This window comes from Nestor notabilis, unplaced genomic scaffold (genome assembly GCF_000696875.1).
Source record: "Nestor notabilis isolate BGI_N333 unplaced genomic scaffold, ASM69687v1 scaffold8467, whole genome shotgun sequence".
Lineage (NCBI taxonomy): Eukaryota > Metazoa > Chordata > Aves > Psittaciformes > Psittacidae > Nestor > Nestor notabilis.
The window spans coordinates 53,709-70,106 of NW_009935188.1; the positions used below are offsets into that span (position 1 = coordinate 53,709).

The 16,398-nt window shown below is 36.1% G+C and overlaps 1 protein-coding gene across 1 annotated transcript; it reads left to right on the forward strand.

Moving 5' to 3' along the window:
- Positions 1-1,685: 1,685 nt before the first annotated feature.
- On the forward strand, positions 1,686-12,132 carry RP1 (retinitis pigmentosa 1 (autosomal dominant)). Its single transcript, XM_010017722.1, has 6 exons — positions 1,686-2,094; positions 2,131-2,324; positions 3,685-3,856; positions 6,555-7,358; positions 7,742-8,359; positions 8,774-12,132. Exons 1-6 carry the CDS (start codon positions 1,686-1,688, stop codon positions 12,130-12,132), a joined length of 5,556 nt encoding a protein of 1,851 aa, XP_010016024.1.
- Positions 12,133-16,398: the final 4,266 nt, after the last annotated feature.

Here is a 16,398-nt window from a genome sequence, read left to right on the forward strand (position 1 = left end):
TGGATGGGATTGTATAGGTTGTTGCAGCCAAGCTTGAAAATGTCTTCCGGCATATTCTTTAATTAAGCATGTACAGGTTTTAAATTTATTTGTATTTTCATTTATTTAATGGAATCGTGATTACCTAAATCAATCTTTGTGTACATCATTCTAGTGCAGACCTGTTTGTTTGGTTATTTTTCAGTTTTAGCACTTAATGAGAGTACAATGTACAGCATAAATAATGTATTAAAAGAAGAAATTCTTCCCTGTCCTCTGATCATTGTTCAAAATAATGAACATTTTAAAAGTTATTAATGCTTAGTGAAGGCAAAACACCCACGCTGAAAACCGTGTGTTATTGGAAAGGCTGTAAGCACACAGTAAGATAAAATCTTGTCAAATACGCCTTTATATGAACCTTGACTGTCTTGAAAAATGGCAACATTTTCTTATCAGTTTCAGAACTGATGTGTGTAGTAGTGAAATAGTGAAAATATTGCTTTCCATACTTTCATTAAGAAAAATATGTAGTAGCCAGAGAGTTTGTTTCATTAGTCAATATGGCAGTTAAATCAAGGTGACATTGTCAAAGAATTAATTTATATCATTTTGATGACAAACATTCTCTGAGACTGCTCTATTGCTTTCCAGTAAAACTCTACTAAAACTGCTTCCTTGAACCTGATCAGTTGACTAGCCATTTCTATCCTATGTTCCTGTGTTCCAGTCAAAGCAAATCAATCATTAAGATAAAGCACTTTTATTCATTTAAAGGGTTTTTATTACAGTATCTGTATGTAGACTGAATTTAAATGGAGAGGTTGTAGTGAGACTACTCTATTTTCAAGCATGAACACTGTTGCTATAGTTGTCAGAACAAATCTGTATTTTAGAAGACTGGTATTTAAATGTTTCAATTTAAAGGCTGCTTCTACTGAAGAATATCAGATTTTTTTGCTTGTTTGTTTTTTAAAGGATTTAAAGACTTTTCTCTTACTAAAAAAGACTTATTTGGTCAGTAGTTTTATCCCTCAGTATGAATTCAAATATTGTAGCAGTTCATGTATCATGAAATATAAAACTTGTAACAGAAAAACAAATGATTTGTCAATATATGATGTAACTTAATTCTAAAACATGTTTTTTGGGCCTTATTCTGCTACAGTTTACATTGTAGAAAATCAGGAGCGTTTTCTCTGACTCCAATCAATTTGTGCTGGTAAAAAAAGTAGTATATGAGGTCAGAATGATTTGTATTGTCTTTCAGTTTTGTTATTTTGGACTGATTATGGCTCATGCCTAGGAACGAGCTTCTCCCTCCTAATAAAGATTTTTCTAACATCTTATATATAAAATGTTGTCATTAACTTCATCCTTAAGAAAGAAAACTGGACTGACCAAGTAACTTCTTCTATGAAAATGTTCCTTGTCCCAAAATGATAAGATATTTGAAATTACACTGGGGAGTTTTGGGAATACTTGCAAGTTGAGCTATGCTAACTTAATCTGACAGTACTGGAGTCTTTGTGGAATTTATAGATAACAGCTTGGATCCATTTAAATCCAATGATTTTTGGCACAACTTGCTGCTGTTGGTTTCTTATAAATTCTCTTTCTGCACCTTTCAAAATGAAGACCATATTATTACTAGTCATAAGAAAAGTTTTACACCCATGTCCTCTTTCTTCCAGATTGCTGTCAAAATGAGTGAAACACCTTCAACTAGCTACTCGGTGAATCAGCCTAACTCCTCTGAGAGTGAACAGAGTTTAATCGTGCGCCATTTCAATGTTACTGAGCCTGTTGTGGCAAAACGGATCTGTTTCTATAAAAGTGGAGATCCTCAGTTTAATGGGATCAACATGGTGATTAACAACCGGTCTTACAAAACATTTGATGCCTTGCTGGACAGTTTATCCAAACGGATTCCATTACCTTTTGGAGTAAGGAATATTAGTACACCAAAAGGGAGACATAGCATCACCAATTTGGAGGATCTTGAAGATGGAAAATCTTACATTTGCTCCCATCAGAGGAAAATGAAGCCCATCAACCTGGAACAGGCTAGCAAAAAGCTACTTCCCTGGCAGATCAGCAGGCCTGTCAGCGCTCGTCGTCGAGCTGTGCAATTAGCAAGGGAAAATGAAGATGGATTTGGCCATCGAGAAAGTAAAATAACAACTCCCAAAAAGATGCTTGTTTTCAAAAATGGAGATGTAAGACTCAGGCGCACCATAGTTTTGGGAAAGAAAAATACACAAACCTTTGAGGCCTTTTTGGATTATATGAGTGAGTTAATGCAATATCCAGTTGTGAAACTATATACCACTGATGGGAGAAAGGTGAGAATAAAGATGAATACGTACAATAGGATTGCTTCTAGATTATTTTTAATTACAAAGGTAATTTTATCAGTTATAAGCTTGGGACACTGGCCTGGTGTAAGATCTGATGTGCTGAATTCCAGCAGTTTCCTTTCTATGCCTTTTCCCCTTCAGAAAAGCTGCTAGCCTGGAGGAAATCTACTGAAATCTTGTGATCAGAGAGAAGCAAGTGAGGGCATTTTATTTTAAGCCAACATGAAAAACACTTTTCTTAATCAGGTGTCTTTCAAGCATGATCTCAATTCTATATTTTTACCCATTTGCACAGAAACTTCCTGTAGTCTTAATGCTTTTTATATGTGATTTTTTAATGTTTTAAAAATAAGATAAGTAGCATCTATTAGCCACACATATTTTATCATTATACAAGTACAGAGTGGTTTGCCTTTAATGACTTGGAACTATGACACCCATTGTGTCATATAGATTTCAAACTATGGACCAAGTTCTGTACCTCTAAACCTAGATGACGCAGCACTAATAATCTTGATTTTCACCTCACATGCCGTTTTATATAATTTTCTCTCACTTTTATCTGTGTTTTATCTGTGTGTTGTTTAATCACAGAAAAGCAGTTGTGATTGTATCTAACAGGTATCTAGAAAGAGAATTCCATGCAGAGCTCCAAGATTTCAGGAAAATGTCGTGTTTATGCACCATTTGGTGAAATTCTGCATTAGGTTAGGAAACTGTCCATATCACCTATAAGTCAGTGAAATGCAGTTTGCAAGCCTTATCTTGCAATATATTTTGACACAAAAATTCAGAACTGAGATAAGGCTCTAAGAACCTTGATCCAGTCAGACCTGCTTTGAGCAGAGGGTTAGACTACATGACCTTTTCCAATGTGTATTGTTCTGTGATTCTGTCCCTTTCCTCTGTGGCTTTACAGGCCCAGTACTTGTGGTGTATTCTGAATTACCCCATTCTTCCTCCAAATACATGTTCATATGTATACCTTCTTCCAAATGCATATTCTTATTTTGTGGCTGTGAAGAGTCACTGTGGAACGATGAAACCAAATTACATACTCAAACACTTAAATCGCAAGAAAATTTTCATGTGGATCCAAGTTACTTCTTGAAGTCTTTTTCTAATGTATTGGTATAACTAGATATACCCTCACAGAGGTAGGAATTGCCTTATAGAAATTGAAAAATTAATTCTGTGCTGTGATACATATTTAATAGCTTGCTGCAAACTAATGTAGAGACTAAGAAGTGAAGATATTAAAGTATGAAAAGGATAACTCTCTTACACTATTTTTTGTGGTTACTAAGGCAGAGAATTTAATGTTACTTTTTTTTCTTTCCCCCAGGTTCCTAATCTTCAGGCTCTGATATTGTGCTCTGGAGCTGTAGTCGCAGCGGGGAGAGAGCCTTTTAAACCAAGCAATTATGATTCTCTTGGGTATTCACGGCCTGCTAAATTGCTTGGCATTGCAAATCGTGTGTACCCAAAAGCAAATGTCAAGTCAGAAAGTGAAAATAGTAAGTTCTTTGAACTAATTTGTATTTTATTAATTGGTTTATCTCTCTCAGCATAAGACGTAAACCATGACAATCTTACTGGGATCTAGGATATTCAAAAAGGCCATCTGCTTTGACTCCTTTATAAGCATAAGAAAGATCAAAGTGTTATTGTTCTTTCTAAAATGTAAGTTTCTAAGTACTCAGCTAGTGTGCATATTTTCTTTCAAACAGACTTATTTAGAACATGGATACAAATCTGTAAGTATATTTTATATTAGTGCACTTGATTGTCATGGTTGTTAATTTTTTAGTGTCACAGTAAATAGTGGTAATGGTAAAAGAGAAACCACAGGCTACTTCAGGCTTTTTAACTAACTGAGTTTATTGAGCAGAACTTTTGTGTGGTTTCAGATCTTACCTTAGCAAGTGGAAGTTTCACTTATCATTGTCATGACTTTCACTTTCCCATGTCCCATGCTCCACATAAAAAGGAAAAATATCATAGCACCCATCTACTTGCAAAATTATCATGCTTCTGAAACTGCTTTTGTCTAAACAGGGTGTCATCCTTTCCTATATTCTTGTGGCTGAGATACATGTTTTTTGGATAAGTTTGTGAAAAGATACACAAATATGTACTTTCCCTTAGATTACTTATGGAGTTGTGCTACTGACAAGGTCAGTAAGAGTGTAAAGTGTCCAGTGGATGATCAAGAACATGAGGAGTTGTTGGAGAGAAGCCACTCTAGTGCTATATCCTGAGGTTGAGAGGAACAAAGTGCTGTGGTACCAGAGCTTTAGATTGTGTGGGAATCCTGAGCATTAGAGCATCCCATAGGGCAGAGATACTGTCTAGAGGGAAACTTGTTTAATCCAGAGGTACCTTGTACGCTTGATAGAGCTGCATGCTGTACTGGAGAGCCCACGGAATGCTGTAACTGTTTCTGTACCGAGGCTCTCAACAGTAAACTTGACTGTGTCACAGAGCACATTGATGTATGAGACACTTGGCTTCCACTTACTCAAAGGAGTTTCTTCCACATCCCTCGCAGTTTATTATGTCCCCACCATTATGTCCCCACCAAACTATTCATTTCAGTTTTTCTCAGTCTTCGTGTTCTTTGGCTTGCACAGCTTGAGAGAGAGTGAATAGGAAGATTTTGAGAATGAAAGTGCTGCAGAAAGAAAAAAATCCTACCCAAATTTTGCTTTGAGACAGAGATTAAACCTTGCAATTGTAGAAAATGTGAGTAGCTCAGAATCTGATAAGCTCACTCTTCTAATCCTTAGTTAAGGGCAATTACAGAAAGAGAGAGGAAAAAACCCAACAACACAACTCTCTTTTTGTCTTTAACTTGAGAAATTCAGAAATATCCTCTATAGGAGACATCACTGAAGTGAGACCCTGAAAAATTAAAATTCAGGCACTTTGTTCCAATTCCATTTCCTGAGACAGAGAAAGTGAGATTTTTACTTTAGGAAGCATAAGGTCTGGTCTGTGTTAGAGGAGTTAGTACAAACTTTTATTTCTGACTCAGTTCATGGTAAAGCATATGCCTGGGAAACTTGCAAGGCACTCTGCCTTAAATTATAGACTTGTAGCTATAATGGTAATATGCTAGCTGTGAAAGTCTTGATATAAGACTATTTGTGACTCACTTGAGGAAAAAAGAGAAAAAGCTTAAATTTAAGCAATGTAGATAAGGTAATACTACATGTGTTAAAAGACAAGTGAAACCTGTCTATTAGATGGTGGCTTCAATATATGTAGGTATCAGTAGCAGCTGTGGATGACTTTGTGTGGGTGTACCTGCACTGTTTCGCTCGCACATGCAGAACTTTTTGGAAGACAGCAAAATCTTATTTTTGTCTCATGTTCTTTTGTCTCTCATCCCTTCAGTGACAAATGCTAGAGAGAAATGAAATATATTTTTTTTAAAAGCCAAGTCATTACAAACATATTTTATTAAAATATTAAGTTATTAAAACATATTTTGGGAGTGTTTAATATGTATGTAAACACATATCGGGCCATACTCAACATTCGTTGAAGTCTGTAAGTATTTTCATTGGCTTTGCCGAGTTCTGTGTTATTGTCTGCAGTACTGTAGCATAAAATGTATCTCAGAATATCATGATTTAAATTCGGATTTTATGAGAAGTTCAAGGGCTTCAATGTTTACTTCTCTATAAAAGGCTGGTCCAGGGCATTGGATCTGAACCCTTTATTCATGTGTCAATGACACCACTCACAGTAATTACTCACATGCTGTAGATTGCTGGATTAAGCCCAGGGAGATATATATTCACCTTGACTGACACATTTTAGCACTAACTGTAAGAATTAATATAAAATGATTTCTTCACTAAGGCATGGAGAAGAAGTGAAGTTGGCAGCTTGAAGCCCAAACAAGTGAGGGCTTGTGAATCCCTTGAATGGTTCAAGACAACCCCTCAGCTCGTAACTATGTATAAAATGAGAGCATTTAGTACTTTTTTAGGCTTTGGAGCTTCAAATAAGACTACAGCTCTGGCATTAGAAAGAACCTATTGTACTATTGTACGTATTTTGTACTAATTTTTCTCCTTTCTTCTTTTCTCTTCCTTTGCTGCCTATCTGCTGTCTCTCCATCTGGATCGTTATGTATGATATTTGCCTGCTCTACTTTCCATCTACTTGAATGAATATGGGTTCTTTCAATGTAATTATTGCTAGTGAGAGCTGAAATGGGGTCTAGCTCAAGATCTCAGATATTCTCAGTGTCTTCTGATAAAGGGTCCAGCAATGATAACAACTTGAATGATAACAACTCAGATTCTTCCTGTGTTCCTCACAGTCATAATGATATAGGAGGAAATCAGTCAGTTACTGGCGAAGACTTATCTGTGGCACAATATGAAGATGACATTGAGAAATCTGTTCACCTTAATCAAGATGGCAGTATCACAGTGGAAATGAAAGTTCGATTCAAAATTAAAGAGGAAGAAACCATTAAATGGACAACCACTGTAAGTCGTGCTGATAAAAATACCACCGTTAGCAATTCTGCAATGCATGCAGAAGACTCATCCAATGTAAATGTATCAGAACATATAAAACCAAAAGATACTCTTTTTTTGAAGAGCTACAGTAAAGAAGAGGGAGACTCACTACAGCAATTCAATGCAGAAGTGTCAGACAAAGAATCAGAGTCTGATTTAAAAACTGCTGGTTGTAACACCTGTATGAAGAGCAATTCTGCAGATCTAGATGTAGGCAGTGTACCTGAGGATAATATCAAGCCTCGCTTTTATAGGCCTCCCACCCCTGGGCCAAGGCGTGTTAGACAAAAGAAAGCAGTACTTGAAAGTGTCACCTTGGTTTCTGAGAAAGAGGTTCAGGAGAAGACAGTAGGACAGTTTTCCTACAGTGAGGAAATACAGAATGGAGAAAATAAATCTGAGTATTGCATGGTATCTCATTCAAGCAGAAAAAAATCAAGTGTCAGTAATCCAAAGTTGATTGAGATAAGTGACAATGGTTTATTTAAACTTTCTTCAGAGAATATAAAAGAAGAAATGTTTTTTAAAGTAAGCCACAAAAATAATGATTTAATAGAAACCACAAAGAGGAAGACGTTTGAAGTGCCTGATGAGGATGAATTGGCACAGAATATATCTGAGAAATCAGTTGTGGAACTAGGTACCTATAATAGTTTGGTATCAACCTGCAAAAGTAACATCAGTGATTTCATACCATCATCAGAAATTTACCAGGCAGCTAGGCCAGGTTCAACATCCGCAAGTCATGTGATATTAAACAAATTAAAAGATCACTGAGTTCTTTCACTAGCTATTCAGAATTATGTCAGTCAATGGAAGAAACACAATGTAAAGTGTCTGATTTATTACCTGTTTCTCAAGATGCAATGCATTCAGCCTGTCCTGGACATAGACAGATGAAGGTGATGGTACCTCCACATGGCAAAGGTCCTACTGACAAAATAAATCCAGCAGCTGGGTTATTTCCTTCTGTTACTGAAAATGAGGATCAAACCACTGTCAGGACTGAATCTATAATGGCAGCACGCCTCATTGATGACAGCCAATCTGTATCTTCCCTCACTAGAAAGAAGAAGAAGAGAAAATCGTCTAACTTCCTAGAACAAGGTACATATGAAGATCAAAAAGATAAAGGAATTTCAGAGATAATTAAAAGTGAGGTAATGCATATCACAAGCAAACCCCCGCAGGATTCCACAACAGAGGCTATGGATGATTATTCTGAAATGCCTCAGAAAAAAGGAAAGGAATTTTTTGTAAAAAACAACGATGGCTCTGTCAATTCAGACAAAAGTGTCTGTCCTGAAGATGAGTTCTACCACTTGGATTTAGAAAATGGATTGTCATCTAACAAAAAACCAAGAAGTAATAAGTTGTTCAAGACAAAATTGAAATCAGGCAAAAAAAATAGTATAGTTTCATCTGCAAAGAGTGAAGATGATCTAGTGACAGTTGATTCAAACAATGAGTCTGAACACGGTCAGGATACACAGAGTACTGAGAAAGAAGGCACACATCTCACAAACAATTCTTTTGAACAGACATGTAACACATCAGTGATTTCAAAACCATTGTCAGAAGTGCCAAAGAATCTTAACTTTGAAAAAGAAAAGGAGAAGAATATTTTGGAAAATTTGTCATCAAAGAAAGAGAAAAAACAAAAGGGGATGAAGAAAAATCTGAGTAAAGGGTCAAGTAAGTTAAATATGTCAGAGAATGCCATTACACTAGAGGCTCTAAACCAAGAGGATTTTCAAGAGGAAGGTGTTGAGCATTCACTTGAAAACCATGTCCAAACTTGGCTCAAAAACTTTTTACCAAATTCTGTCTTACCACCTATACATAAAAAAGAAGGCAATGTTCAGAACAGCAATGTCTGTAATTTTCCTAAAGAAGATATTGATGCTTCTATATATAAAGAAACAAGATCTATCGCAAACAAAGGACATGTGACTGCAAAAAACCATCTGCTTGAACATAATCTAACGAAAAAAATATTAAAACCGATTGGTCATTTGGGACCTTCAGAACAATCAGCCAAAGATTCATATGAAAAACAAACTGACCCCTTGATTCATGCTAATACAACTATAATAGAAACAGCCAAGTATTCACTAAAGTCAGAATTTTGTCGTGATGCTAAGCTACACTTGCTTCATGAAACATCTGAGAATGATAAAATGATCTCAGAAGTTGATATTCAAGATACCAACCTATGTCAAAGAAAAAAATCTGAGGTTGCTGTTCAAGTTGATTGTGCAATTGTCAATGAGAAAATGGGAATTGATGTTCAGAATAATTGCATGTCTATCATGTTGCTGCATGAGCTACAATCAACTTTGCTTGGTCTCCAGAAAGAACATAATGGATGTGTAGGAAAAGCTTGCACCCTTTCAGATCTTTCTTCTTCAGCTTTTAATTCTTCCTCCAATGTCCTCCTAGCATGGCTACTTGTATTGAATCTGAGAGACAATTTGATTGGGACCATCAGAGATGATATGCAAAAAACTACCTGTAGCTGTTCCGAAATATTTACACAGTTGCAGTTTCTGAAACAAACTACAGTCATAGAAAAAGCTGATGAACTGAAGGCTGCCTTCTCACATTTTCAACAATCAACAGAAAATAACTTATTACCCTTTGGGAGGGAACTAAAAAAGCAGGACTCCTCACATTGCCATGAGAATATGCCCATATCCGAAATTCATAATGGTTTAGGTCTGCACGAAAATGAACAGGCAGTTGAACCGTGTGTTCCAAAGGACACTGTAAATTCTGAAGAAGCTCTAAAATTGACTGGTGAACTAGAAACCTGCTTTGATATACAGAAAGATCCTTGTGAAGAAACAGAGACTTTAGACTTGAGTGCTCCCAAAACACAGCTAAATGGTCAATATGCCAATAGTAATTCAAATACCTGTAGCCTTGCATCAGCTATAGAGTCACATGAAAGAAAGGAAGAAATGCCCAATAGCCTATATAAAAAATCTCAAGATGAAAACACTAATACATCATTCACTAATGAAGAGTCAGAAACTTCAATAGAGCCTAACTCGACAGTTCATAGTGTAACTTCTAATGATAAACATCATATTTTGGATCAGGATACTTCTGAGTTAGAATGTGAAAAAGATATACATGTTACTACTGATAAAAGTGAAGATGAAAAAGTTGATTGCAAGTCATCAGGTAATGAGAAAACCCCAAATAACCAATTTAAATTAGCCACTGAAACCTCTGTAGAATATAATGAGGATTATTCTGTACAGGAAGACAAAGATGCAGAAACTTGTGAGGAAACCTCTGAACGGTTATCTACAGTCTCTCCATTATCATTTTGTTATGAATCAAAGCAAGTTACAGAATGTGATATGAGTGAAGGAGAAGAGAAATTGCAAGTAGAAGAACTGGATAATAAAATGTGTTTAGACACTTCTGAAGTAAAAAAATGCTTAAAAAGTCCTGCTACTTCAGACTGGTCAGATTACAGACCAGATACTGAAGAAAGTGATTATAACTTCAGAGCATCCAGTGATCTGACCAATGAAAGTGGGGAGGAAGCAATACTCGAAAAGCATTATAACACTGGCTATGTAAAACGAACTATTGAACGACTTTATGGCAAGACAGAAGCTTCATTTAAACCTGACTTTCACAAAGGATTTCCTTATATGTTGAAAGTATTTCAAAAGGATACTGAAGAATTCCACTCTGCAGTCATGGAAAAAACCATTTATTTTTCTCAAGAGCCTAGGTCTTGTTCTGGTGAGAAATTGTCACATACTTCATTACCATCACAAGAATTTGCAGTAAACATAAACAAAGATGAGACTATATCAAGAAGAGAAAATACTTCTTTACCAACACCACAACCTACTCTTAACAGAGACGAGACAAGTTACACTATTGACCATTCAGCGGAATCTCCAAAACAACATTGTCAACCTAGTATACCAGCTAATGAAGATGAAGGAATACTGATAGATAAAGGCAAATGGCTTCTCAAAGAAAATCATTTGATTAGAAGATCACCACCTGAACGGGTTGGAATGTATGGTAATTTGGATACAACATCAACGGACACAGTCCTTGATACTAACAGTGATGATGTTCCATACTCACACTTTGGCAATCTGAATCAATACCCAGACCTCAATGAAATCTCTTCTTCAGAACTTGAAGATATGGCTAAACCCTCTGAAAATTTTTGCAACTATTTCAATATGCCTCATAATAGTGATTCAGACCCCTTTCAGGATGACTTAAATACAAAAAGCAAACCTAGCTTCGATAGTAAGATCATTTCCCTTCCTGCAGCAAAGAAAGAAAAGAACAAACCATCTTCTACACATTGTTTCACACAGGCTGATACCAATTTTTCACCTTTTCAAACTGTAGAATTTAGATTGCCTGACAACAAGGTTCGTCCATTGGGACAGCCTTTAAGTGATGAACCCATACAGTCCCAGCCAACTGATGCTAGTAATGCTAACAGAAGTGCGCCTCAGGAAGAAGACTCTCTGGATAAACTCCATGCTATATGTGGCCAACATTGTCCAATACTAATGGTGACAATAACACCAATTAATGAGGAACAGAGAGGGTATGCCTACCAAAAAGCATCTGATATTGAGAACCAGCTGGATCCATGTTTATTGGCCAGAAAAAGTGAACGTTTAAAATGGTCAGGCAAAGATTTAATAGCAGATGAAAATAATCATGTGATTCTGAAGAATAACTGTATCAATAATATTGCCAATAATATTTTGAATAGGTTTTATGCAAATAACACCCTAGATTTTATTAGTAACTTTGGAATATTTGTATCATCAACTCTGAAAGACACAAGCTGTTTAGAGAAGATACATGTTACAGAGGACATGAATGTAAACCCCATGGAAGGCAGCAAATGTCAAAATAACATAGCCAAACACATACCCAGTGATCTTGTGATAGGCACAAATATTGAGCTACCCAATAGAAAGCAAAAAACATGCCAAAGTTTAAGAATAAGCCAAATTCATACTGTTGGAGAAAAATATTCTCCCATGTTGGCAGATCCAGCAGAAACCTGTCATTCTGAAACATTTCTGAAGTGTAACACTTCTTTAAATAACGTTGAACATAATGCCTCTGAGAATATGAAAAATGAAAATGCGCTTCCTCCAGAAGAAGAAGAAGAAGAGAAAGAAGAGGAAGTTTGCTTTTGTACAATGGACAATGGAAACAGTAAAGATGAGAAAGACTTATAATAGAGATACTGGAACTTCTACAGTATTAGATTAGTAAAAACATCTTCAGAAAAAAATAATAAATCACAAAATAAACTGTTAAATGCCACACCTATTAATTCTTAATGTGAATCCAGCCCTAACCTAGGTAAATATAAATCACAATTGTATATCACTGCTGAAATACATATGAATACTTGGAGTTTTATGGGAACCAACATAGGAGGAAAAGCTGTTCTTCTAAGACGTGATTTCTTGGTTAAAAAAGCTTTCGCCTGAAATGTTATCTGTTCAGAGATATTCAGTTATATACCAACCATCTAATATGTAGAGAAACAACTACTGTTTGTTAGAACAGAGAACTGAAATTTGAAATACCCATCTGAGTTCTAAGATAAGACTCCTGTATTTTGTGACATTGAAGATAGGGTTTGAGAATTGTCTTTCACTAGAAATGCTTTTTCCAGAACAAAATCAACTGATATGTTTAATTGGAAATGCAAAGAAGGAAATACTATTCAAATGCTGTAATACAATGAAAAGTATGAAACAGAAGTCATGTTAATTTTATATAGATCAACATTATAAAACAGTTATTTCAGTCTTTAAAGGCCAACTTCAAAATATTTATGTGCTTAAAGAGATCTTTCAGTCTGTATATAGGATCATCCAGACCCCAAATTAAGTTTGTGTCTTTTACCGACCAGATACTAAAAAAGGAGTATATTCATTGCCACTGGCATTCTACAGGAACTGAGAAAGCAGGCTGTATCAGTGGACTTCCTGACTGCCCTTGCCATAATCCCTTCTGAGGCAGTACAGCTTACTCTCTCAAATTTTTATACATACACTAAGAGTTTTAGTTGTGTGGTTTTCTCTAACCTCTGTACTTTAAAGGTGGTCCATGTCTTTTACTTTTTTGTAAATATGTGGTATTGTAAGAATCCTAGGCATATGCAATACGTTTCAGGCTCTTGCAATCTGTTATTAGAATTAGTTTGGATACCTATTTACAGCATTTTTTAATATTATAAGCGTGTAGTAAGCACTTACCTATGGTTTACAATGTTCAGTAAATGATTTTAAATATAAAATCAGAAAATATTTAATGTATATTGTTATTAGACAGAGTGTTTCAGTTTATTGGTTGGATTTTAGTCCCTAACACTCCCTAGTATCTAGCATCAATGTCAATGAAGTCAGAGAAATACCTGAGGAAGGAAAGTGCTGTTTTTCAGTTATAGAATGGGACTTTGGCCATTCTGTAGTTTTGGAGGCTGTGTCTAGACTAACTAGTATGTACATGCTGCGATAAGCCCTGGATCATGATCCTTTGCTTATCCAGGCGGGGGACTTAACTAAAGGATGACACAAATCCCTTTTGGCCCAGATGCTTTGACTGTCTCCTTGTGAGACAGAAGGCACGTGGAGGGGAAGCAGAGTTGTATTGGGAGCAAAAGGGGTTTGCAGTACAGGTAGGAAACCTAGAAGCACTTTTCAGTACTTTTTAGGAGTCCAGTGGCAGATATATATCCCCATAAATAACTGTTATGTTTCTGTTGTTTAAAGCAGTGTATTCTATGTAATAAACTATCATTACAACCCTAAAGCAACATGTATCGTCTAATATATTTCACACCAAATAGCTGTGTGTTGTTCCCTGTGCTGGCCTTGTTTCTTATGTTCTTTCCTCCATCTTTACAGGGTTTTTTTGCATATTTTAGAACAGCTCTATATGAAGAGTCTTAATGGTGTTTTTTTATCTTTTTACATGTCAATACAGAAATAAAACCTATGTTTGGAAAATTAATCTTGAAATTACTAGAATCCAACTAAATGCCATATAGCATTTTGACTACCAGGCTTTTATGCTGTAAATAATGTCTAAATGTTAGATAGGCATATTAGCTATATATATGCCTCCATCATTTGCAATCTTTCTGTTGGATTCACAGCATCTTGTGCTGCATTCACTGCACTTGAACTTTTTCAGATTAAGATTCAAGAACCTTTAATCAGATGCTTATTATAGAGTTACAGGGAAAACTAAGCACTCAAAAGATGAGATGTGAGATACTGCCTGAGGTTACAATTAGCAGAGACCAAGCAAATGGTGAAATGTTTGTTATGTTAACTGCAAGATGTGCTTCTGATTTCAGTACGTTAACTGAGAGATAAGGAATAAAATGGTCACCTCAGAATAGGACAAAAGGTTGACAGTGAAATGTACCATACTGTCATAGCATTTACATATTCATTAATGGTTCAGTAAAGATATAGACTATTAAGTGGCTGAGATATGCAGATAAAATAAAATTGCTTTCATTAGGTAAGATTGGAGAAGGCTGAAGAGAGAACCTCACAATGCTGGTGACTAGAGTGATGTACTGATTGACAGAGAAAAACACCATGAGGTGTAATATGAGCTACTTTACAGGTAGCTTAACTCTGCTAATTAACTACAAAACGCATAGAGTCTTTCTAAATAACTCAGGATAAAATTACTTATTCAGTGACAAGCATATTAAATAGTGTGTAGAGAACAGGATAGAAAACAATTCAGCAGACATTCAAGGGCATTATATAGATTATACCAATCTTCTAGATGGAATTCAATTTATATCTTGCCATTATTAAAAAATAAATAAAAAAGACCAACATAACACAGATCACAGTCCCGGGAAGTATCAGTTTATTTAGTTTTGCCCCCTGCTATCTATCAATAAAATCAAACATTCTCTCAACTTTTTCTCCTACATAAACATTTCTCTATTTCCTCTAATCATCATGGTTGTCTTTCTCAGGACCTTTCCTAATTTCAGTATTTATTTATTCTTGTCAGTTATAGTTAATAGAACTTCATGCAGTATTTGAAAAATTGTCTCTCTGAACTCTGGGACACTGACAGTAAAATTTATCTACTTAGAAATCTCTCTCCCGCATCTTACAGTCACATTGATGACTGAATCTAATTTTTTTAAGTGATAAAAGCCCTGTTCGTGGCATTAAGATTCAATAGTATTTTTAAAATGCATTTCCTTGTACTTTATGTGGTTGTATATTATCCTTTTTCTACTACTCTGGATTTTCTGATCCTTTTATACTTTGACAGTTCTTAGCAACTGTGTTACAGAAATTGCCTACTTTATGCAGTATATTGATGAAAATATGTCCTGGGTTCAGCTACAGCAGTCATTTTTTCTCCTTCTCAGTAGCTGGTGCAGTGCTGTGGTTTTGACTTTCCACCTGGGTACAACGCTGATAACACCGATGGTTTTAGTTGTTGCTCAGTAATGTTTACTCTGACCAAGGACTTTCTCAGTCTCATGCTCTGCCAGGGAGGAGGGGAAGCCGGGAGGAAGCAGAGACAGGACACCTGACCCAAACTGGCCAAAGGGGTATTCCATACCACAGCACGTCATGCCCAGTATATAAACTGGGGGGAGTTACCCAGAAGGCCCAGATCGCTGCTCGGGTCGGGCTGGGTATCGGTCGGCGGGTGGTGAGCGGTTGTGTCCTTTTCCCTTGTTATTCCTCTTATCATTATTATTGGTAGCAGTAGTGGTTTGTATTATACCTTAGTTACTGGAGTGCTGTTATCTCAACCCGTGGGAGTTACATTCCTCCAATTGTCCTCCCCGTCCCTCCGGGAGCGGCGGGAGGAAGAAGTGGGGACAGTGAGTGAGTGGCTGCGTGGTTCTGAGTTGCCGGCTGGGCTTGAACCAGATAAATTCTAACACAGATTCCCAAGAAAGTTACTAGTATCCCTATAAATTAATGCTTCACATTTCAGCAGTTATTTCCTATCTATCTGGCTGGTTATTTTGTTTCTCTACTGTCTTACACTAATCTGCTTCTCCATTTTAGCTACCAATTTCTCATATAATGTTTGGCTAGATTAGAGCTACTGTAATTTACTTGTGTACAAAGATGAATTCTTGTCATCAAGGAGGAGATCAGATAGTTGAACAATGCAAGTTTGATACCTCGTGCCATGTATCTGCAGTAAACTGATGCTGGTAATTTTTTTCTGTTTAGCTGTATATATTGAGAGATAACTGTCCATTCATTTAAAATTGTCCAAAAACATTACCTAGTATTGCTTTGGTGTAAGATACATGGGCATTGGTACTATAGCTGCACATTCACAGTAGTTTCAGGAAAGTGCTGCTGTAAGAGTTTCTCTTTAAAATTGAGTAGTGGTCTATACTCCAAATTTCTCATGTCAGTAATACATTTTAGATGTTTGTTCTTAAACAACGCAACTTAGAATCATAGAATGGTTTG